The sequence below is a fragment of the Mauremys reevesii genome, linkage group 10, assembly GCF_016161935.1.
Source record: "Mauremys reevesii isolate NIE-2019 linkage group 10, ASM1616193v1, whole genome shotgun sequence".
Classification (NCBI taxonomy): Eukaryota; Metazoa; Chordata; order Testudines; family Geoemydidae; genus Mauremys; species Mauremys reevesii.
In genome coordinates, this window is record NC_052632.1 from 13,176,689 (window position 1) to 13,201,744 (window position 25,056).

General features: G+C 44.5%; 1 protein-coding gene across 1 annotated transcript in view; it reads left to right on the forward strand.

The window, feature by feature from the left end:
* Positions 1-25,056, forward strand: part of AGBL1 (AGBL carboxypeptidase 1) — a 371,053-nt gene that overhangs the window by 21,311 nt on the left and 324,686 nt on the right. Inside the window, exons 2-5 of the mRNA XM_039493279.1 lie at positions 6,733-6,796; positions 8,593-8,739; positions 9,722-9,853; positions 12,684-12,777. Of these exons, the coding sequence (XP_039349213.1) occupies positions 6,733-6,796; positions 8,593-8,739; positions 9,722-9,853; positions 12,684-12,777 (437 nt within the window). The remainder of the gene's footprint in view (positions 1-6,732; positions 6,797-8,592; positions 8,740-9,721; positions 9,854-12,683; positions 12,778-25,056) is intronic.

Here is a 25,056-nt window from a genome sequence, read left to right on the forward strand (position 1 = left end):
GCAATGATGAAAAATTGGGCAATGGTCAATAAGGGGAGTGAAACTATAGTGATTGACATGTGCTATCATGGACATAGTGATTAGGTGAGCAGAGATGGAGAGGAGGAGCTTTAAGGAATTTAAGAGAGGGTCTAAACTAGGACAGGATAGGAAGATTAGGGATGGAAAAAAACTCTGATAGATACAAATAACATGGGGAACTAATAGCTATATAATATAGCTTTTCCTTTCTAGATAGATAATAGAATTTGTTGATCTTCCCAATTTAAGATTTGATTTTGGTGAGGGATTAGGATTTTAGATTTGATTTTTGTGGAGATTTGACCTTGTTGATGATTGATTGTAAGGGATCACCTTGTTTGGCTTTAAATGGAGATAGGAGAGCTTGATTGAGAAATAAATGTAGGGGGGAATGGGAGGATAATGAATAGTGCTAATTTAACTAAATGGGATGATTTCAAATTAAAAACTAAACTACTAGTTAGGTGGAGGAGGGTACTTGGATTTACTAAGGGAAGGTGAGGTTTAGAGTTAATGGCAGGAACAGTTAGAGAAGGAGAGGTTGCAGGCAGGCAGTTGGGGAGGAGGTAGGAGAGGCCCGAGGTTTCAGTGAGAGTGTAGGAGCAAGGAGCAGAAAGAGGTAAAGCAGAAAGGGAAAAGCAGAAAAAGAAGAAAAAGCAGAAATGGTGGAAAGAGGAGGGAAGGAGTGGAGAGAAACAGGGAGGAGTGTCAGAAAAGGGGAAGAAGGAAGAAAATGGGAAAGATGGAAGTGGAGAATAAATAGGAATAAAAGAAGGAAAAAACCAAGAAGAAAAAAAGAAATAAAAAATAAAAAAGAAAAGAGAAGAAAAAAGAAGAAGTGGGAAAATGGAAGTTTAAAAATAATAGAGATGAATCTGGGAATGGCACAATATAATGAATGAGAATGAGAATAATGAAATGAATGAAATGGGAATGGAAATATAGGGTGGGAGGGGAGAGAAGATGGATATGGGGAGAAGGGGGTAGACATTGCGAGTAGACACGGTCGAACAGCTTAACGAAAGGATAAATGAATTAAAATCATAATTGGATATTATATATATTAATGCGATATTATAATCTTTAATAATAAATTAGTTATTAATAATAAATACTAATAGCTAAATTACTTTGGAATTATACTGGAGAAGGCTAAAAAAAAAAGTGAGAAAGGAGGGGAAGGGATGTTAGTCTAACCTTAGTGTTAGTGGCCTGTATAAAAAATAGTCTTAAAAAAGTCAAAAATGAAAATAAAAAAGAATGGAAATGACTGGGATGAGGATGAGCATGGAGGATGATGGGAGGCATGGAAAACCAAAAGCCAAACCTTGCCAATAGTCTATGATTTCTTTAGACAGATTTTTTTTTATTTCAGAAAATGATTGGATTTTTTGGATCGGATGAATGCAGTATGATTTGATTTGATGATGAGCATGAAGAAATATGGGAAAAGATGGAGAAATGAAGAAAAAAAGAGAAAGATTGAGGAAGAAAAGAGGGAGGGAAGGAAGGAGCAGGAAAGAGGGAAGAGGGGAACTGTCCAGGTGGAGGGGGAGGGTGGAGAGTTTGGGTCAGATTCGATTTTATCCAATCTATTTTATGCTTTATTATGCAAGAGTGGGGGTGGAGAGTATAAGAGCTGGAGATGACACCAAGTTGGGGAGTTTGTCAGAGTTAAGGGGATCGGGATATATTCTAGGAGATTTGGAGGATGTTGTAGGATATGGTCCAGGTAGTAGGATGACATATGTAAACTCAAAGTGTAAGGTTATGCATTTATGCATTTAGAAGAAAGAACTTTAGTTTATAACTTGGAGTTTACCAGTTGGAAGGAGGGGAGGGGAGGAGGGGGGGGAGGAGGACCTTGGAGAAGGAGAATGACTGTGAGTAGGCAATGATGGCAAAATAATTAAAAAGCTAATGCGGTCTTTGGTTTTGCATTATTTTCTAGTAATCTAAGGTAGGGGAGGAGGGATAAGGTCTAAGCGATATAGACACCCTCATTCATTGTATGTGGTGCAGTTTTTCTCCATGTTTAAAGAAGATGAATTAGAAACTAGAAGAGGAAAGAAAGAAAAGGAGAAGAATGATCAGAAGAATGAAGGAAGGCCTTTGTGAGGAGAGGAGAGACTTGAGGAGAGTTTTTTTGTTTTCCTTAAAGGATGAGAGGAAGAGAGATGACACTCTTTTAATATATTATAATATAAAATAGAGGAAGGGAAGGAATTATTTCATTCAGTGCTAATGTGGACACTGAACGAGACACGAGGACGAACTCAGTCAGTCAGGTCAGAAAGGAATTGAAATTAAGGAAAGGTTAGGTTAGGTTCCTAACAATCAATACTGGAAATACTGAAACACAGTAGAAGGGGGGAAGGGAAGGAAGGACCTCCAACTTTAAGATTAAGCTAGATAAGTTTAATGAGATGGGATGATATGATAGATAATAGGCAATAGGTCAATCAATTATGTGCCTGGTATGATGTAACCTTTCCAGGTTTGGTGTGGAGCTTGCTTGCCGCATGGAGGTTCAGCTGCCGCCATATTTGGGGTTGGGGAAGGAATTTTCTTTCCAGGGAAGATTGGCTATGCCCTGGAGTTTTTTTTTCTTCTCCAAAGCAGGGGGGGGTTCACACTTGCTGGGAGTGTGTGGGGCTTATATGTGGCCTGCATCTTGCAGGAGGTCAGACTAGATGATCATAATGGTCCCTTCTGATCTTGAATTCTATGATTCTATGATTCTATGAATATTGCTGGGTAGTTTGGATTATACATGTTTTGTATTTTTTAAGTTTAGTCCTCATACATCTGCATGCCATGAAGCACAGCTAGATACTGTTGTCAGTGGGTGACAATTTGGCTTAAACCCAAAATTCTGTCGTAAAACCCTTCATGGAGAGGGTTATTTTGTGTATTTGTTATAGCAGATATCTATAAATGCCGCAGGAGGAATGGGAAAAATTTAACAAGAGGAATTGTCCTTTTGTCTTTTTTCTGTATCTGAATCCTTCCTGTGCCATCAAATATTACTTTAAAAAAAATCTTTATTTTACCCAGAACTGGGCAAGTAATTAGCACTGAATAATTTATTCTATGTATCTTTTATGGTCTTGGCACAGATTGTGTTTTTCTCAACTGTATTTGTTACTTAAAATTATTTGCTAAGTATTTTTCTTTGAATGAATTCTTTGTGGGTACTTCATTCGCAAACAGCTTGTGGCAAGTACTAATTAATTAAATTTAATTTATTTTAATGGGAATTAAGTTTTTGACAGCTTTGAAAACCTCAGCCTAAATATACAAAATTTTTGCAACATCCATTGGACACAGAAATCACATGACAGTTTGTTTTCTTATTGCATAAACATAACTTTTTGACATCAGTTTCTTACACTCACGATTATGAATTCAAAATGTGCATTTCACAAATATTCTCCAATACTCACTGGTTGCAATCCTGGCACCAGCGAAGTCAAGGGGTGTTTTGCTATGGTTTTGGATTTGGTTAACCATTGTTGTTATGGCCTGGTTGGCTGGCGCCTTGCATTCAGGATAAATGTGAAGAAGTCATTGTAAAGTGGCTGAAAGGATAGCAGTAGCACCCAAAACACCGGTGCACGAAAAAGCTTGACTAGATGCTGAATCATGTAGCCCAAATGGTTTCAAATGCAGGGCCTAGGGCTTGGATTGGTGGAACTGTTTTATGTGTGTGACTGAGGGAGTAGAGAGAGAGAGACATAGTCAAGGAGACATAGCCCGGAAGTGCACTATATGGCCCTGAGATAAGCTTCGAGGCGGGTGGCTTTGGGTTGGGATGCCAGCTGAAAGAGTCTTGGACCTGTGAGCAAGGCCACTATCTTCTGCTGTTTGATTCCTCCTGCGTTCCGGGAAACAGGACATTCTTTGTAAATAAGCAAAATTGAATCAAAGAAACACCTGACTCCCAGCAATTTCTCCTCCTAATTGCAATGACTTTTAAGATTCTGAATTTTTGGCTAAAAGCTCAGGTCAATAGGTGACTTTGTTGAGACCAGTTTGTCATCCATGCTTACACAAACACACCTGCCAGCAAACTCCATCACTAGAGCATTGATGTCAAGCAAATACAAGGATCATAGACACAGTCCGAGTAAATGTATTTAAATATTCAGGATAAATGTTCAGAGAATGTGTGGCAATTTCTGCTGGCTCAAATTTTAACATTTTTAAGTTCGCTCCCTCATGCCCCTTGTGTTCCTTGTCCATTTGAGTCCCTCGATAAAGCACAGAGCAACTCAGAAGATACCTTGTGTCATCACTATTTGTGTTAATGGCTTAGGAAACTTGCAATCCAATCAGCTAAAATAAACAACCCAGTGTAATAGGAGCATTAATCAATGAAGACTTCACTGCTGAAACCTAAATGTGAAATCCATTCACCTACAAGATAAAGGGATACTGAGAGACAGCAAGAAAAAAACCAGAGAGGACAGTGATTTTTTTCAAAGGTGCTGAGAATCGCATCACTAGTTGGAGCCCATGAGTTTGTGGGTGTTCATCACCCCTGAAAGTCAGGACAAAAAGGGCCCATCCTGCAAGGTTGTGAGCACCTGCTGTGAATTGGATACTGGCCTCTTTTCTTTCCTTTTAAGATCAGTGAGTGTTGAAGGGATATAGTGTCTCACATGATTGAGCCCTAGTGAAAAAAAGAAATTAGCAAGAGAAGCATATGATCTAAGCTTATGTCACCTAGACAGAACAATTTGCAGAATTGTGCTGGGATTCTGCAGACGTTTTTCTGAGTGCCTCATGGAGCCAATACTGTGAATTTGGACCCAACCTCAAAAACGAACCCAGGGGGGACTTCAAGAAAAACTGTGTGTACCTTGGGTTGTTCAGAGGACCCAACCACATCAGCCATACCATCAGGGGCTCATTCACCTGCACATCTACTAATGTGATATATGCCATCATGTGCCAGCAATGCCCCTCTGCCACGTACATTGGCCAAACTGGACAGTCTCTGCATCAATGTTTCTCAAACTGGGGTCGCCACTTGTGTAGGGAAAGCCCCTGGCGGGCCGGGCTGGTTTGTTTACCTGCCACGTCCACAGGTCCGGCCAATTGCGGATCCCCTGTCCCCTGACTGCCTCGACCCCTATCCACACCTCGCCTCCTGACAGCCCCCCGCAAGGACTCCCAACCCCTATCCAACTGCCCTCTGCTCCCTGTCCCCTGACCACCCTCCCCTAACTGCCCCCCGGGATTCCACCCCCTTATCCAGCCTCCCCCGCTCCCTGTCCCCTGACTGCCCTCCGGACCCCTATCCACATCCCCGCCCCCTGACAGGCCCCCCGGGACTCCCATTCCCAACCCTTCCTGTTCCCCATCCCCTGACCACCCCCCCCCAGAACCTCCACCCATCCAACCTCCCCCTCCTCCCTGACTGCCCCCAGGACCCCCAACTCTGTTACTCCCTTACCAGCAGCAGGAGCTCGCAGCCGCAACACCTGGCCAGAACCAGCTGCGCTCCCCACGCTGCCCAGCAGGAGCGGCGGTCCAGAGCGCGGCCCCTGCGGCGACATGGCTGTGGGGGAAGGGCTGGGGACTAGGCTCCCCGTCCGGGAGCTCAGGTGCCGGGCAGGACCGTCTGCCCCGTGGGCCGTAGTTTGCCCACATCCGGCCTAAACACTGGTTTCCCTCTCCCCAAGTACAGCTGAATTTATCTCATTCCCTTAAGTACAAGATTTGATTTGGATCCACTATACATTTGGAATCTGCATGATCTACACCGGCTAACGGTAACTTAGTCTTCATTAAAAATATGCCTAAAGAATCTCTCGTCTTGTGAAAATTCCTGTCTGCTCTGTTGCTGTGATTGCCAGGCTTTGGAAATTCCATTATAGGGTACAAAGCAACATTTAAAAGAGATGAGATTGGGACACCGAGTGATTGTAAGAGGTGCTCTTGCTGCAGAGTACCCCAAACCCCTATTTTTTGTGTTTGTGTAGTACGTCTCCTTTGCCACTTTCAGAATGGTAGGTGCAGATTGAAAAAGGAAGAGCTGGCCAGACCAAGCTGAAAAGAAGAAATGAAGTTTAGAAAAACAACATACAACCTCAGCTCCATCATCAGCAAAGGATGGAACCTCTGGGGCTGGCTAATCCCAAAACACTTGGATACAAGGCGTTTGATAGCGATCAAAGTTGTTCCATATTTCACCTCTTCCTGCATTTTTTTTCTCCTTTGTCAAAGCTGTTGTTAATCCACTGCAGACTCTGGTTCAATGTTTGTGCTAAATTAAGTTATGTGTTGGGGATGATGTCAGCCCAGGCAATGCAGTGGAAGGGTGTATAAACCGAATAACATTAAAGCAGTAAGGAAATATGTAAAGTAGCGTTGGTCAGGCTGGCTCAAATGAAGAGATTTCTCGATGGTTTCTTCTTTCCCATTGCTATCCCCCATGTCTTAAACACCACTTTTTATGTGGTATGAGTAATATGACACCAGGTGGCCATTAAAATCCATTAATCACCTTGGGCCACCCACACTCATTGCCCATCTGGGTCTAGGAGGACCCATTATCCAAGTGGGACAGCAATGACTCTGGTCCCCAGAGACCTCTGCTCTTTAATCTAGCCCTCCACAGCATTGAATGTCTTGGAAAGTAGACTGCTTGCCTCACTATATTGAGTTCATCCATCAAGATGGGCATTTTTGTTCCTCTTGCAGAGCTCCCGTGACAAGGATGTGATCCTCAACATTCTCAGCATTCTCACAGACCTACTGTCTATCGGTAAGTACTGATGCCTTAATGTCTCATTTTAGGTACTTATATGGTCCTCTTGGTTTTAGACTCTGAATACCTCACGACATTTGAAATGTCTTTACAATCCTAACACCCCATGAGACATGGCAGTGCTATTATCCCCATTTTACAGATGGGGAACTGAGACACAGAGACTAAGTGACTTGCCTTGTCATACAGGAAATCTGGGGTGGAGCTGGGAATTGAATCTGGGTCTCTTGAGTCCCAGTTAACACCCCTGCCACTGAACCATCCTTCCTGTCTTGTAGAGTGAAGATGGGTGGGACTAAAACAGGGCATAGAGCATACAGCCACATATCTCTGTCAGTGTTTGCTAGATCAATTCTGCCTAGTTTGTGGGAATAGCCCTTCAGCTTTTCCTCCTATTTATATGGAAGATGGGGGAGGGAGGTTCCCTTGCTCAACCTCTCCCCTCCCCACTATATAATTTTATCACATGGTGAAAGAGGGGAAAAAATGTTCCCAGGGTTTCCAAAGGTGGCCATTAATATAACTGCTTCTCAGGATGTTTCAACCTTCCCAGGGAGCTGAATGCTGGAAACGTTCAGTCACCAGGCCCATTGGAAAGAGAGAGCTATGAGCAGGAGACAGCCTCCTGGGTTGCAGCAATTTGATTCTGTAGCAGATTTCCCCTCAGAAAGAAAAAGTACTTGGAACTGTCAGGGGAATGAACAGCTTCTACTCAGCTTCACTTCAGTGGTATGAAATCTTCTCCATGGGTGTAGTAATCCAACACCCCCCCGCACCCCAGAGACTACATTATTTTCAAAGTCTCCTCTATCTGCATGTTCACAGTGAAGATGATTCTTCAAGGTGTCCAGGCCACATGAAGGGAAAATAAGTTGCCAGCAGAGCATTTAACCTCAATTTTTCATCAAAATTTCCTGTACTTGAAATTTTTCCAACTAACTCTAGTTGCCAAAATGCAGGGCTCTCTCTCTCTCTGTGTAGTTTTTACATCCCTAGTGCAAGCCTCATATGCTCCTACTTTACACTCTCCCCCTCCTCCCAACTCCATCAGAGACATCATAACCGCAGCTGTGGCACTGTGTTGGAGTCTATATCATTCTTCAATCAGCTAGATGGATGATATGAGCCCCCCAGGGACTGAATGTACTGCTTCCACAATATTCCCAGCCTGGGTTTCCAGTAGAAAACTTCACAGCTGGCCAAAGATGCCTCTGGATTATGAGCTGTTGACACAGTAGTACCCAGAGGGTTAGCACTTGGTTTCTCTGGAGACCTTATTTGTTTGGAGGCTGACAACTAAGCTTTCCTAGGATTCATTCCCCTATGTTAGGCATTGCTGAAACTCTTTCCCTTCACTTATTTAACTTACAATATCTAGGGAAAGATCATGGAACAGTGCACTCCTTTGAAATCTGTCAGTGTCTCTGCTGATTCTTCTCCAGCCCATTTCAATGCACACTGAAAGCTTCAGCAGGTGGTGGCTTATATAGATAATGGCAGCTGGAGAAAGAAGCAGTATCACCCATGGTTTTGATATAGAGCAGAGATGGGCCTGAACCACAGCTCCAAACTCTGGGGGGCGTTTGCAATCCACGTCCAGATGTACATTTTGCAAATGCCCTTATATTTATAATGGTCTGAGCAAGAAAACACCAGAGAAGGGCCATGTAGCGGGCTTCTTTAGGTCTGCTAAGCATCCTCTGACTCATATAATGTTCACTTATTGCTATGTTTAAAGCTCTGCGACAGGAAAGTTAATTGACTATCCCTCCTTTTTAATTTTCTGCCCTTAGGAACAGACCGACGAATTCACTACATGATCAGCAAAGGGGGGAGTGAAGCTTTGTTGCAGGCTCTGATGAACGCTGCACAGACAGCCCAGCCAGACTACAGCATCCTTTTACCTCTGCTTCGCCTGCTGGCTAAAGTAGGCCAAAGAGGTATTGCTGTGCCATTATTACTTAAAGGATGGGGAGGGAGGAGCAGAAGGCTCCAAAGGTCACAGTAAAGGTCAGTACTGGAATCTGTGAGTCTTTTAACAAGTCAGGTCACATTGCACTGAATGCTGGCTTGGTGATTCAGGGGTGGGACAGAGTGTTGTAAGACCACATAATGGTTTCACCCCCTAGTGGCTAGAAGTTTGTACTAAGACTATAAACACAGCTGATGGAGATCCAGGTCAGAGAGATTCTATAATGGAGTTTATTCTGAGCTCCTGAACAGCATTTTGTGTCACTGATAACACCCAGCTGGGCAGTAAGTGATTCCTATACAAAACATGGTCACTTACAAAGGCTCTTTCTCTTGTGACTTGCTTCCTGTATTCCAATAACACATTCAAAACCATATTTCACTTGCTGCTGTGTCTATCAGAGAGATTGTTGTTCAGTGTTTGCAGCACAGCTAGGATGTGAGTTATCTGGGAAGCTCTACCATTTTTATGATTTTGTTTTCTATATCCTGCACCTCTACGTTTCTGGCAATTGGCTATCTGCAAAAACAGCTGCCATTTTGTGAGACAGAGCTTTGAGGCAGCCTGTTATAGAGGAGATGCACCCACATAGCTCTTTCTTGTGGAGACTTTACTTTAGTTCTGTCTTGTTTCCCTTAACTTAAAATAGGTCATTGAAACTGAAATTACATGGCTGTTCTTTGCATGTGAAAAATGTGACACCAGGCAAGTCACCAGCCTCCTCTGTACCTCATCTTACCTATTTGTAAAAGTGAGAGGGAGAATACTGATTTCCTTCACTGGGGTATTGTGAGGCCTTAGTAATAAATGCTGTTTGTAAATGCTTTGAGATTTTCCTATAAAACTCCTGTTGAAGGACTTGGCATGATTACACCACAGCATGCAGCATTTGTGTCACTGTGAAAGCTACTCTTTATTTACCATCCTTTCGTTCCTGTTTGCTTTCACAGATAGGAAGTTTGGGTTGAAAGTGCAGAAACTGGAGGCAATTGATGTGACACTGAGCTTGGCAAGGAAAAATCTGACTCACCACCTGAATCTCATCCACTGTCTCTGGGTCCTGCGGGTTTACGCCTCTAGTGGTAAGCGCTCCTTTCCATTTATCCTGCCAGTGAGAGTCTGAGCTCCTTCTGCAGTTGCTACAATGCAAGCTAATGGTCCCTCTGCTATAGAGATGTGCATCTATAAGCAAGCCTATTGATAACAGATAGGAGCATATGTAACAACTAACATAGTTCTAGGTATGCTGTCATAGAAAGGTAACTCTCAGAGGGATCTTTCACTGTAAGGTTCAGTGAACTTACTCACCCAAAGACTATAGAAGATAGAAAACAGCCATGTAAAAAAAAAAACATTTAGTCCAGATGATGCAGGATCCTTCCCTTCAATCTATTCTAGATGTCTTAGGCTCTCACATGGCCCCTAATACTATCCTCTTCAGAATTATTAATGCATTTATGCTCACAACACCCCTGTGAGTTAGGGAAGTACTATTATCCCCATTGTGCAGAGTGGTAATTGAGGCACCCAAAGACAAATGAGTTATTCAAGGTCACACAGGAAGTCTGTGACAGACTGAACCCCGACCTTCAGGGTCCCTGACTAGAGCCATACCCACCGAGCCATCCTCCCTCTTGTATTCTCCAGTGTTCAGTGACTCAAGAATTGGGATTCCTAGCTAATCCCTCAAAAGACCACTGTGCATTCAGATATTTCCCCAGGGGAAAACGTTTTCTGAGAGGCAGTACAAATTTTCCTTTGCTCACTTTCATCCAGTTGCATCCCTTTGCATCACCTAACTGCTTCCTCTCCCTCCTGGCTACCTTCCCCCGCCCCGCAGATAACTCTAGATGGTTGTCATATTCCCCTCTCCCCTCACTGGCTGGCCAAGCTGTACACATCCAGCTTTCCAAATCTTTCCTCCTAAGATTTAACATTACTGGCTGGCAGCCCTCTAGGTCTTGTATTTACACAGGAGCTGGCCTTACGCTATGGGCCTTCTCAGGCAGGCAGCCAGCTCCCAGCATTCAGTCCCTCTGCCTGAGATAAGCAGCATTTGAAAGGGTGAGTGTAATAGAGACAGCAGTTGAAATGTGTCTTAATTTGGGTTACAGAGCTGCAGGTTCACCCAGAGCTGCCTCCTACACTGAGCCGCTTTCCACACTCCCTCTGCTCTCATTAAGTGCACCTGCATCCCAATTCAGAGACATTAGCCCATTGCACCATGGCCTTTAACCCTTTCCATTAGTGTCAGGACCTTGAGCCCTGAAAACACACTCTCTAGTTCACTAAAGTGACCCTAAGCTCCCACTGCAATAGTACCTAAGCATCTCTATAAGAAGCTGGTGCAAAAATGCAAAAGTTTTGTTCCCAGTCGCCACTGCCCCCCCAATTTCATAGTCAAAATCTTTCAAAATCTCTCCTGTCACTGAGTTCCTATGTCCCACCAAGGGCCTGAGGGGGAATTCATTACTGTGCTGTGCCGTATAGGCCTAATCCTTAGGATCTGCACAACCTCCCCTGGTGAACCCCACCCCAGTGCCTCACAACGTCCTACCTCCTTCACCCCATGCAGCACTGGATCTGTTAGTTCAGTGCCACATCTGCACACAGCCAGGACATAGGCGTTGTTCTGGGATAGGCCGAGGCTTTTACTGATGTGGTGAAGAACTGGAGAATTTCCCTCCCTCCAAGTCATCTAATTGACTGGAGCAGTAGAGAACCCAGGAGCATATAACACCCTGAAGGCTCCTTGGGGGTAGGAGTCTAAGCAGCCAGCCTGGCCTTGTTAAGATCTCACTGTAGCTGCTTGTTGTCCTGGGTTGCTCCTTTCCCAGCGTGGGCTGCCAGCCCTGTGTGCAGCGTGCCCCCCAATCTGCAGGGAGCGGCGTTTAAGCAGCCTTGAACGCTGCACTGTCCCAATGAATAGTTTGCTATTGTGAAAGTAGCCAGGGAGCCTTCCAAGACTCTCCATCAGCAGGATGAGTTGGCTGAGACCCGCATAAGCTGATGGGCCCTTTGGCAGCTTTCTGACCAGTGGGGGATAGTTACTTACAAAGCAACCAAAAAACCCAGCCTTGGGCAGGCATCCAAGACTCCCGCTGGCTGCCGGTGGGGATGTTGATTTCTCATTCTTTCCCCCTGTTAGGACAATAAACTGTCCTTTTTCAAAGCACTTAACTGTTTTGGGCTGTATGCCCTCCCTGCTCACCTAGAGAGCCCCCATTATTAGCTTCACGCCCTCGAGCCCCTGAACCTCCCCTGCTCTCCCCTCTCGTTGTGAGGTTGGAGGTTTGATGATGGACTGTTAGCTTTAAAGCCAAGCAGCCAATTTCTGTGCAGCCCTTTCCCCGACACGCCACTTCTGCCTGCAAAAGTTAACAGCATTGCCAAGGGAAGAATTAAAGATAGCGGTGGCTGAGGTGGGGCTCCATCTGCACTCTGAAGTACCTATCCCAAGAGCAGAAAAAAAAACGGGGTTAGTGCAGAAAGGAAAGAAATCCTTCTCTCCTATCTCACTCCAAGCCCCTAGGAGATATTCCACGTGCATGGAATTGCGCCTGGAAATTGTGAGTGGATTGGTTGGCCCCATTTAATCCTAACCTGTCTCTAGAGAGTGCAACATCTTCTGCAAATAATGAGGTAACTGTGAGCTACTTGAATGAGCACAGGGCTGAGAGTTAGGAGAATGGGGTTCTAGTCTTGAATCTGCCTGTGAGTCATTCTGTGACCTTTGATCTCTATGTGCCTCAGTTCCTACATCTGTAAAATGGTCAAAGAGACCCATTTGGAAGCCCAGAGAATCTTCTAATAATCCCAGCAGCTCCTCCTCTCTTCACCGCTCCACCTGTAACTCCAGCAACCCAAGCATACTGCTCTGGATTTAACTCCCTGTCTCTTTTGTTGTCACAGTCTCTGCAGGAACCAAACTGGGCATTAATGGCACCATGGAGCTGCTTTTCAAAGTCATCACTCCTTACACCAAGAAACACGCCAGGACAGTCAGGTAGGCAGCAGCTACAAGGGAGTCTATTTGGGTCTGTCCGAGTGTAGTTAATATGCCAAATATACAGATGGATGAACAGGTTTAGATCAGAGCTAGAACAAGCTGCACTGGTCAGAGCCAGACCTGAAGCCAAATGTTTCTAAAGTTCTAGGGGTGTCTGGAACCGAGAGGTTGGTGCCACTTGTAAAGAAAATGAAATCAGAACTGACACAACTTCACTGCAAACGTGAAATGAACATGCTTAGAGGTACAAAAACATTCAGCGAATTGCCACTGGGCCCTGGGGATTCCCGGTGCATCACACTGCCATGCTGGGGAATGGAGTTCAGGTCCCAGCATCAGTCCCTTTCTCCCCAGTTTGGTGAGGCGTAAGGTGGAGACAGCCCCTCTCAGCAACTGATGGTAACAAGCCCTTTGTGTCACTCTGCAGCAGGGTTCTGCTCCACTTGACCTGAGAGATGCAGTGATTGTCTTAAAGCAGAGCTTTGCCCAGCCCGTCTCAGATGGAGAGTTGTGATTGGCCCAATGTGGGACTTTTAATGGGCTGGGACCCCTGCCACCTCCAATAAAATCCTAATGTCTGGGTCTATTTTTAAGCACATGGCAAATGTTGTTTCAAAGTGACTTTTTTCTATAGAGACTAAACCGGCTCTGCTTCTCCAGCTTGCCACTAAAATTAGCCATGCAGCTGTCTGCTTGGGCCCTGTCCCCAGCCAGTTCTCAGGGTAAGATTTATGAGGCCTGCACGCCTGTAATGGGGAAGGAGTACATGGGTGAGGATAACAAACACCAACGGCTTTGCACCTGCCCAGCCTGCTACAAACAATAGAGAAAGAACGCAGGCTGCTACTATGCATGTCTGTGCAGTGCCCTATACTCACAGCTCACGCAGCCAGGCACGCAGTCATGAGCTTGCTTGTGCAATATTCAGTATACAAGTCTGTGCAGTGCCCAGTGTGCACAGCTCACACAGCCATGTGCTTGCTCACATAGTACCCGGTGTACACAACTCGCACACAAAGACACATGCTCCAATACTTGCTTGTTGAACACACGGTGTTCCCTCACTCTCACAGGTGCTCAACCTCCTAACCACTTCAGGCCCTGCCTCCATTCGAGCCCTTCCCCCAAGGCCCCACCCTGCCCTGCTTCTTCCCACCCCACCCTTTCCCCCAAGTGTGCCCCGCCCTTGCTCCATCCCCTCACCGCAGCACCTCCTGCATGCCGTTGAAAGCAAGAGACGGGTGGCACTGGGAGGGAGGGTAAGGAGCTGATCGGCAGGACTGCCGGTGGGTGCTGAACACCCACTATTTTTTTTCCTGTGGTGCTCCAGCCTCGGAAAGGGTCTCAGCAAGGGTCACGGACGATAGAGAGGCAGACAGGAGAGTCTGTGGCACTAGAGGGAGGGGGTGGCCCTTGTGTGGGTGCTGTTAGTGGCCCTGTGGTTGGCAGGTAGGGTGGGTACATGCTGGGCACTAGTTATAGGCCGAAAAGTCTAGAAGGGAGGAAGAGTATGTGTGTGGTCTTGGAACTCTGATACTTGCCGAACCAACTGGGTCATCAGTTGACCATGCTGAATGAGACCATTGGTCAGTCAGGCCCAGCGTACTGTCCCTGTCAAGGGCCAATACCTGGTATTCTAGGAGAAGGTGATGGAACAACCAGCCCAAATCTCACAATGATGCACCTGGCCAATTATACACTTTTCATAGTGCAGTGATTTGAATCACTTCCCACCACCTGAGGTGATCAGCTTACACCTTGACTCATGACGCTGTCATTCTTTAAATACAGTGTAACCACAGCACACATTGCTCCTTGTCCTACATCTGTCAGGCTTTTTGGAATCTGGCTGAATTGCTTGCTTTGCTAGCTGCTTGGTTCTTAAGACCAAGCGGGCCCGACAGATGTACAGCTTCCTGCAGCTGCCTTGTTAGGGGGACTCAATTAACTTCTGCTGTGGCTGCATTTTCGGCCTTCCAGTAGTGTGCTAAATACCTGGAGCGGCTTTGCGGCTTCTGTAATCTCCATGGAGCCTCCCTTTGAGCCTGGGAGGAGTGCAGGACATTCCCTGCGGAGTGGTTCTGATACCACACACTCTGAGAATACTGTCTCCTACTTTCCTAGGCTGTCTGAGCCCCCTCCAAGATTCCTCTCAGGCCTTGCATTGTCTTCAAGACTCGGGTTCACTGGGGAATTGGTTAACATGAAGCTGCGGGACCCAAAATATGTTCACTCCAGAGCGTCTGGGCTCAGATAGCAATTGGAAGTGATTAATGTGACAATGCCTGTACTTAACTGAGTAGGCAAATTCTCCTCCCTTCCCATCCCCTGTCCTTCCTATGGAATTGCTGCCTGTGATTAGAATAGTGTTAGTTATAGTAGCACGATTGTCTAACTCTCCACTTTCTAGCTCCGAATGTGAGTGTAATAGCACTTGAACTCATATCAGTTCAGTATGATGGAGCACGGCTAGTGAATTTTGTAACAGTGAAAGCTGGCCTGGAAACTGAACTCCTCTATTTACCCACTGCACAGATAAGGCACAGACGGAGGCAATGAAACCTTTCTCCTTTGTCCTCTACTTACCTGGGCTTCATGGGGAGTTCAGTCTCGATGGCCCTGTTTAGTTACTAGCTCTCTGCTGAAAGCTGCTCACAATAATATGTACATACAGGTGGTTTTTGTGAGGTGCACTATGAAGTGGGCTGAGACTTCACTTTAAGAGAAGAAGGGCAAGCTGAGGACCTGCTAATAAACAGTGCATTTCTTTCTGACAGCAATGATTTGAGTTCGTCATCAGCAATACTTTCATCTTGTTTCCCTTTATCCTGCTCACTAATGCTGGTTGGGAACTTTTCCGTCAGTGTTTTTTGATGGAAAACAGTTTTGATTTTGGCTGAAATTTTGTCATTTTTCTGTTGGAAAAATCAAACCCAGGCATTTGGGTTTGGTTTGGATTGAGCCTAATCAAAATGTTTCATTCTATCTGTGTCTGCCTGAGCTGCCGTGGTGCCTTGTGGGAATTGTAGTCATCCTATGATGACAGGTGAATGTGGCATCTGGGTCCTGGAAGGAGCAATCCCCATGCTCCGGCCCTTGGCCCTTGTGGCGAGACACAGGTTAACCAGCAGGACCTGAATCAGCAGAAGCCTTTTAGCCTCCCAGGGGGCCAGCCTGGAGCACATACTTTGAATTACATTTTAAGAGCAAGGAGATAGGAGTGGCTGAGCATCTCCATGGCTGGACTGGAGGCAGATTGCTCTTCACTAGAGGAAATGCTACTAACTTTGGCATAAACCTGTTTTGGTTTAAATAGTATGTTTGTTCACAGCTTGTTGAAAGGCTTTATTTTCCTTTTGTTCAGAAGAGCGAGAGGCTGCACCTGTTTCCAGCCCATTTGAAGGTTTTGCTCTCACTTCTGTTCCACAGAGAAGCAGAGACTTGGTTTTCTGGGCCATGGGCAATCCTCTCAGAGACTACTGGTGTGGATTTAGAGTCTAGCATTGGAACTCCAAAGTGCAAGGAGGGTTGGAGGTTCCCTCTTCCCTCAGCTCTAAGAGACTCCAGAGACAATGATGGTCTGAAAATCTCCGGCATCTTTACATTTAATCAGAAACTGGGGTGTGTGTGGGTGTGGGGAAAGAGTGTGAAAATGTTCTGTTTTCTGGTCAGCTGTAACTAGAAATCTCTGGCGAGGCAGAGGGAGAGTAGCTTGCTATGGTAGAGCTAGCTGAGCAAGAGAGTGTAGGTTTGTTTTTGGGTTTCTTTCCAGCTCCTGTTTGGAACCTGAAAAGAGACAAAGGGAATAACCTGGGCTATTTGGGGAGGTTTTGCTCACTGTCACATTCCAAACAAGCCTCTGATCCTCCCCTTTTCCCTGCCCTTGACATTTTCGTTCAGTTTTATAGCTACATGCCACCAGGATTTGCCCTGCTGCTGGGAGGAAGGAACAGCTGGCATCCCCCGGGGGCTGATGTTACCTTTACTTTTTGATCAGCTGCCAGGAATGCATAATGGAAAATACACCCACTCCAGTTATTATGTCCTCTCTCATGGATGTACTCTGATTCTACTATCCCAGGCACCAAGCACCAAGGTCATTTTAAGAGTCCGGCCTGTAGAGCCCCAGGATCAGAGCTATTTACTAAGCCAGCAAAGATGTGGAAACAAGATACATAGTGCTATTTATTTTTCACAGTGGCAAAGCCATGAGTTATTTAGACACAGGCTCTTCCCCATGCCCCAACTGACCTCTACCAGGGTATATACCAAGTGGCTTTAATTCCCCCTTAGACTGTAACTCATGGACATTGTTGGTCTCAGTTGGGTGTGTAAGGTACTTACATTGTTATGCCATGATTGTGTGGGTCTACCCAAAAGTAGCCATATTGGGAAGAAAAGGCAAAACTTTATGAAAAAGGCTTATAGAATTTAACAAACATCCACAGGGTTCTATAGAACTTTGATAAGGCTCCACTGAATTTAAGTGAAACTGAAGCCCTTTCAATAGACTTTCTTAGCCATCTTGTAGTGTTCTATGGCAGAGAGAATTCTCTTGTAAATTTTATAGGATTTTTTAAACCCTGAAGCGTGGTTCTCATTTTCTGTCAAAATTATGTGGGCTTCTTCCATGGTGGAAGGACTAGAGTCCTAGCAAACGGTAAAAGATGATGCCAAATGTACCTAAGTAGCCCAGACTCTTAGGAAGACGTGACACTGAAAGAGACAGGGTGGAGTTTATTGAAGGGGAAAACAGCACATCAGAGGTATCTTAGGCCACGAGGGGGCACTTGCATAGTGGCCAGCCCTGCCAAAGCTAATTCAGTTGAACATTTGACTTATAAAAATTCTTTGAGTAGTATTTGCCCATTGCTATTTTTGCCACTGTGATTTTTAGCTCCTATAAACATGTTTCTGAGAATCTCACTTTCCGTTTTTTTTTTTGGTCTTTTTTTTAAATGAAAGCATCCAGCCCTCATGATTGCTGAGGAAGGCTTGAAAATGTGATGCCTTCCCCCAAGAAAGCTCAAAAATCAGAAGACAAATTTAAAAAAAAATCAAAAAAAAAATCTTAAGACTCTTTGGGGGCTGACACCTGGTTTTTGAAAGCTTGGGGTTGGCAATACTGTGGTGCCAGAAAGTAACTCATGTCAGAATGTGAGAGAAGTGGAAAACCTTCAATGGAGCTTTGTAGCCAGAACTTCTTAAGAGTATGATGGGTTGGATCACAGAACCCCCCCTGGGGGCTGCCACCCGATGTGCCAAGACTACTTCTACCTCTGCCTTCCCTGCCAGCGCCAGCACCCTGTCTTGCTGAGCCAGACACTCCTACTTGCCCCAAAGCCGCAGGTTTACCTGAAAGCAGCTCACAGAAGTGTTCCTGTCTTTAACACTCAGATGCTCAACTCCCAATGGAGTCTAAACCCAAATAAATCCGTTTTACCCTGTATAAAGCTTATGCAGGGTAAACTCATGAATTGATCGCCCTCTATAACACTGATAGAGAGATATGCACAGCTGTTTGCTCCCCCAAGTATTAATACATACTCTGAGTTAATTAATAAGTAAAAAGTGATTTGATTAAATACAGAAAGTAGGATTTCAGTGGTTCCAAGTAGTAACAGACAGAATAAAGTAAGTCACCAAGCAAAATAAAATAAAATGTGCAAATCTATGTCTAATCAAACTGAATACAGATAAGATCCTCACCAGTTCCAGAATGCTCCCTTTTACAGACTGATCTTCTTTTAGCCTGGGTCCAGCAATCACTCACACCCCTTGCACACTGTCCTTTGTTCCACTTTCTTTCAAGTATCCTGGGGGGTGGAGAGGCTCTCTCTTTAGCCAGCTGAAGACCAAATGGAGGGGTCTCCCATGGGCTTAAATAGACTTTCCTTCTGTGGGTGGAGCCCCCTCCCCTCTCCTATGCAAAGTCCAGCTCCAAGATGGAGTTTTGAAGTCACAAGTTCATGCATGACTGAGTTCCTTACCAGCCAAGCCACATTCCTGGGAAAGCCCAGATGTGTATTGGTGTCTCCAAGTTCATTGTTGGCTTAAGTGTTTCTGGATTGGGCACTTTCTGAGAATAGTCTTTTCTCAGGAACCCGACCAACTGCTTCACTACAGCCTACTTAGAATCAAACAAGTATGCAGCCAATATTCATAACTTCGAATATAAAAATGATACATGCCTACAAATAGGATTAATAGATCCAATAGATCATAACCTTTACAGAGATATGTTACATGGCATATGTAGTATAAAACACATTCTAGTTATCATACACACACACACACACACTCTCTCTCTCTCTCTCTCTCTCTCTCTCTCATATGCATATTTCCATAAAGCCTTATGGAAGGTACCATCACAAAGAGAACTGATTCAGTCATTTCTTGAGTCATGCAAATCAGATTCTCAAGTGATTTGAATAGTTTGGTAAACTGGTTGCAAGTAAACAGTGTGCTTTTTAATAGGCTAAATGTAAATGTATGCATCTAGGAAAAAAGAATGTAGGCCATAGTTACAGGATGGGGCTCTCTGCTGGGAAGCAGTGACTGAAAATGATTTGGGGGTCATGAAAAAGATTTGGGGGTCATGATGGATAATCAGCTGAAGCATGAACTCCCAATGTGATGCTGTGGCCAAAAGAGCGAATGCGAACCTGGGATGCATAAACAGGGAATTCTCTCCACTCCTACTTGAGGTTATTTTACCTCTATATTGTGCATAGGTGTGACTGCTGCTGGAATACTGTGTCCAATTGTGGTGCCCACAATTCAAAAAGGATGTTGATAAATTGGAGAGGGTTCAGAGAAGAGCCATGAGAATGACTGAAGGATTAGAAAACATGCTTGATAGCAATAGACTCAAAGAGCTCAACCTATTTATGTTAATAAAGGGCAGATTAAGGGGTAACTTGATTACAGTCTATAAGTATCCAACTGAGTAACAAATAATTAATAATGGGCTTTTCAGTCTAGCAGAGAAATGCATAAGATGATCCAATAGCTGGAAGTTGAAGCTACACAAATTCAGGCTGTAAATAAGATGTAAATTTTTAACAGTGAGGGTAATTAATCATTGGAACAACTTATGAAGGGTTATGGTGGTTTCTTGATCACTGACAACAGTTAAATGAAGATTGAATGTTTTTCTAAAAGTTACGCTTTAGGACTTATTCTGGGGAAGTTCTATGGCCTGTGTTATACAGGATGTCAGACTAGATCATCACAAAGGTCCTTGCTGGTCTTGGAATCTATGAAATATCAAGCTTAACAGAAATTAAAATCACAAACCAAATGCCTGCAAGTCACTCTATTGGGTTTGTGTTCAGTGATACCGCATGTGTGACTGACCATCCAAGAATGTTGCAATGGGATTGAAACACATGAAGTGCTGAGACATAGAAGTGCAAACACTGATGGTGGCTTCACAATAGTCTTGAAATAGACACAGAACAGTACTTTTCTATAAGAGATATTTTGCTTGCACACATCACAGTGACTTTGGTTTTCCCCTCTCCTGCTCCAAGCAGCCTCCCACATCCCTTCTCAAAGTACACTTCTTAAGACAAGATAAAGCGGTGATGTTGCGTTCTGAAGGATGACCTGGTTAAAAAGTGATTGGGTGCCTACTTTAATAAGGAAAGGAGACATCATAGTGACATCAGATCAATGTCCACTTTGGATATAAGGGGAAAAGATGTGGGTTATTCAGGTAGAGCAGAAAGAATTGACGACAGTACTGGAATTATTCCCGAGCTCTTGGGGCAAAGCTTTTGTTACAACTAATGGAAAGATACATGAAAGGCACCCAACCATTGGAGGAGACGCTTTGGCCACTGTAATAGGGCTGGCTGCCATGCAAGTGCCCCCCTATTCGCCTTGGCACTTGACCTAGTGAAAGCAGTTTGAGCTCCCCATCCTTTAACTCTGCTAATCATAGGAGCTATGTTCTATCGCTGGCTGACTCCTGTGTACATTTGTAGCACACTCCATTTCCCAGTTGTTCTGAAATTTCAGTGCTCTGGTTGAACAGAAGGGGGAAGCACATGTCTGCCCCACCTCTCTCTGGCCACCACCAGCCAATATTTTGAGCATGAGAAATGAACTCAGCACACTGACATACTGATTAGCTCCTTGGCAACCTGATACAGCGGCTGCCATGACTGATGTGTTGTGAGGAATAGCCAGCTGACAGCTTTATGCATGTGTTTTATCTGGCAATGGGTTTTGATAGGAGATTGGAGGCGAATCATCCTTAATTCCTCTTGTTGGTCTGTGATTTCTTGTTAATCATGTTGAGCTGTTTGGGTATTTAATTGGAGGCTAACACATAATTCTGCTGGAATGTGATCAGAATTAATCACTGGCTAATTCCCACTTATTGGAAGTTGCTATTTGGCTACTTGACCCCTGTTGAAAACTCAGAGGGGCTGAAAAATGTCTCCTGGACTATGTCACTGGCAGAATTACATGCTTTCTTTCCACGTCTGATTGACATGGGATTTAGTCTAGAACATCCTACTAAATAAACTGGTAGATATTGTTTGGATGGAGAAGGATGGAGGATGTCAACAGAAGAGGGAAAAATGGTCCATTCAAGATTCTCCTTTATACCAAGTGGCTATTCATTTTGGTTAATATCTTAGATGACATGGAACAGAGATGAGTACATCATTGGGATAAGTAAATAAAATGCAGCATTTGAATGTCATGTAATGAGTCCTTGTAATAGGACAAATGAGGTCTGAGCCAGAGGAGACTTTGTTTATGCAATTCCTCATCCTAGGTTCTTCTTGTACAGCCTACATTGCTTCCCTGAATAACCTGCCTTAATAATAAGTAATAAAATCTTATTTCATATCAGTGCTAGCTCAGAAATAGAAATGCTTTGCAAATATAGTTACACCGAAGAATTATCTGTTATTGGCCGTGTACTGTTAATAACAGAAGGAGAGAGAAATTGAAAAATTAAGAGGCAGAGTCAAGGGAGAAAAGAGATTCTTTCTGATGAGATTTGGAAATAGATGGAGAGTCAATGAGGCTGAGAGAAATACTGCACAGGAAAGTTGTTCCAGATGGCAGGAGCAAATAAATTTGTACAGAAAGCCTGGTGCCATCTATTGGTAGCCACAAGTGTTATGCAATTACCACAGTTAAACAGCTCTCAAAAACCATTGTATACAATATTTGACAAACAGATAGAAATCCACTTCCACATTTAACTTAATTTCTATAAAAAGGGATGGGAAAGAACAAGTTAACTCACTTCATCAGTAGTATTATTCCAGAGGAGATAAGCTCATTGTTGATTTAGCTCATGGAGATCAATGGCCATTTCATTTCTATTCCAGAAATTGAATGTTTGGGGTTAGAAAGACCTGATGCTTCCTAGTCAAGGGATTTCTTTGCTTTCCCATTATATCATCCCCTTCGCTGTCCTATTGCGTTATGTTTGAAAAGATGGCATCAGGGCAAGGTCTTGCTATTCCCCGTGTCTTGACTTTCACACCCAATGGCTATAGCTGTTGTAATTCCCAGTTGACCTTGCATGATGTCTTTTCAGGCATATCTTCCATCCAGCCACAGACATTATTTGCCCGGTCTAATGAGATATTCAACTCTATTTCATATAGGATCTTTCATGCAAGCTGAATACCAGAGTGCTTCCCAGAGTTAGATAATACGTAAGCAATAGGGTGATGTACTAATTATCAGTAGGGAGAGGGGTCAGGAGGTACTTCATAGTGAAAGGAGAAAAGAGCCTCCGGATAATTTCTGAAAATAGATGGATTGTGGATGAGGTGGAGCAGCGGAGCAGATGGCTCTCCCATTGTAAGAAGTGGAAGTCAAGAGTCTGGTGTCAGTTGAGAAAGAATAGTTGTATGGTTACAGCACTGGTTTGGGATGTGGAAGGCGTAGGCCCAGTTTCTGATTGTACCACAAATTTGCTGTGTGACCTTGGACAAATCACATGGAGCCAGGGGCTCAGCACACACAAATGGGGCCTGGTTTCCAAAATATCTTAGAGCCCATTTTGGAGCCAAAATAAGGGCGTGATTTTCAAAAGAACCCCCAGCATCTGATGTGTTGAGTCCTTTTGAAAATTGGACCCTTAGTCTCTCTGTGTGTCAGTTCTTCCTTTTTACACATGAGGTAATGATGCTTCCTACCCCACAGGGGTGCAGTGAGGAAAAATCCATTAACATTTGAGGCTCTCAGATACTATGGTGGGGGGGAGAGGGGGCATCTGAGCAGGTAGAGACAGAGATGATCCATGTGGTAGTTAGTAGAAATCTATGAACGGCTGCTGCTTTATGCACAGGAAGGGCATCTTTTGAACTGGATTGTGGAAGGAGCAAGCGAGGGTGGGGTGATGTGCTCACACTACCTTGTATGTGTATGAGAAGGGGATCAACAGCAAAGCTCCAGGAAAGCAGAAATATTGATTAGCAAGAGTTGTATGGGAAGCCAGACTGTCGGCTAGCTATAGCTGCTGCTGCAGCACTTGCACCAAAGGAAACCATAGGCTGTCAGCCCTTTGTTTTGTTTATGACCTAACTGAGCAAACCCCCCTCCACCCCGCCCCATCCGCAGGGGGTTGTGACTGGATGGAGGAAGTTTCTATGTGAACCCTATCTGAATTCTCGCCACTGAGGAGATAAGCAAGCATTCTCCCTGCCTCTTTGCTTGGCTCCATTCCCATGTGTCAACGAGACTAAGGAAGAATCTCCCTCGGAGAGTGCTGAGCTGTATGATGACATGCGTTTCCTGATAAGGGGCAGGAAAAGCGTGAGCAGATAAAACTCAGACCACACACTTGGATGTCAGCACATCCATGTTGGTCCAGTAGTCTGCTCCCAGGGTAGAGATATTGATTGTATGTATTTTGGATTTTTATTGGTATGACACCAAAGTGTGCCAGGTGCTTCACAGAGCAAAGGAAAGCATAGTCCCTGCCACAAAGAGCTTACAGTCCGAATACAGATAAGGGTATCAACACGTGATAGGGTGAGGAGGATCAGAGGGAATAGTTATAGCAATAAGATCCCACAGTTATTCAATTAAGACAGATCCTTTTTACACTAGGAAATGTTCCTAAAGAACTTCCCAGTGCAGCTATGTCTGTTCAGCTCTGCCTGGCAGAGCAAGTGTGACTAGGACTTCAGCTGCCACCACCAGTTTCAAACACTGTATTGTTTTGTACACAAACAGTAATGTGACACTGTGTCAAAGTCCTCAGCAGCAGCCCATTTACACTAGGAATCCTCATGCTGTTGGCGTTGGTGGAGCTGAACAAGGGTTAGTAACGGTGGGTACTTATGAGAGCATTTCTCTGGTGCAGATATGCTCTTTGGTTTCATGTATACAGTGGACTAATAAGTATGACTGGCTCACTTCTGGAAGCCATGACTGAAGAATAGTCCCCAGCACTCAGTGGTTGACCTGAGGCCCGGCTCCCAACATTGTTTGCATAGTTAGTCTGATGCCTGGGGATGGGAAGGGAGTGTTGAATAAAAGAATCCTGTGGCACCTTATAGACTAACAGATGTTTTGCAGCATGAGCTTTCGTGGGTGAATACCCACTTCTTCGGATGCAAGCATTCATATTCACCCACGAAAGCTCATGCTGCAAAACATCTGTTAGTCTATAAGGTGCCACAGGATTCTTTGCTGCTTCTACAGAACCAGACTAACACGGCTACCCCTCTGATACTTGAATAAAAGAGCAGCTTAAGCACAGTAACGTTCAGCCCAAGTCTATGTGAAATGTGGTAAGGTATGTGAAGAAGAGGGTTTTCTGATGGGTGCTGCTCTAGACACAGTACGGGTCCATGGCTTGATAATGCTGTCAGTACTCTTCTTAGCAGCATTATCTGCAGGGCAACACTCAGGATGGCAGCTATGAGAACAAAACCTGTAAATAACCCTGTAGCTGTGCGGCCCTAGGGTGTGTTCAGAAAAGTGGACTGGAACACATGGAGGAGAACGTGAAAACTTTGAGGAAGTGGCTGGTGAGGAAGACCAGTTCTTCACTGACTCCAAATATGGCAGAGACAGCAACTTTGGCAATGAAGCCTCCCTCTATTCGTGAAGTGTAAACCTTGAAACTGTCATGGCTCAGAGATTGGGCTTTACAGCTTTACAGCGGGCTGCAACAATAGCTGGACCATTTAGGAAGTCAGATAAAATCATCAGATGATTTTGGCTTATGCACTGAGCTTTCCCCTCCTGTTAAATGGAACAATGTTGTTTGGACTTTGTGCAAGC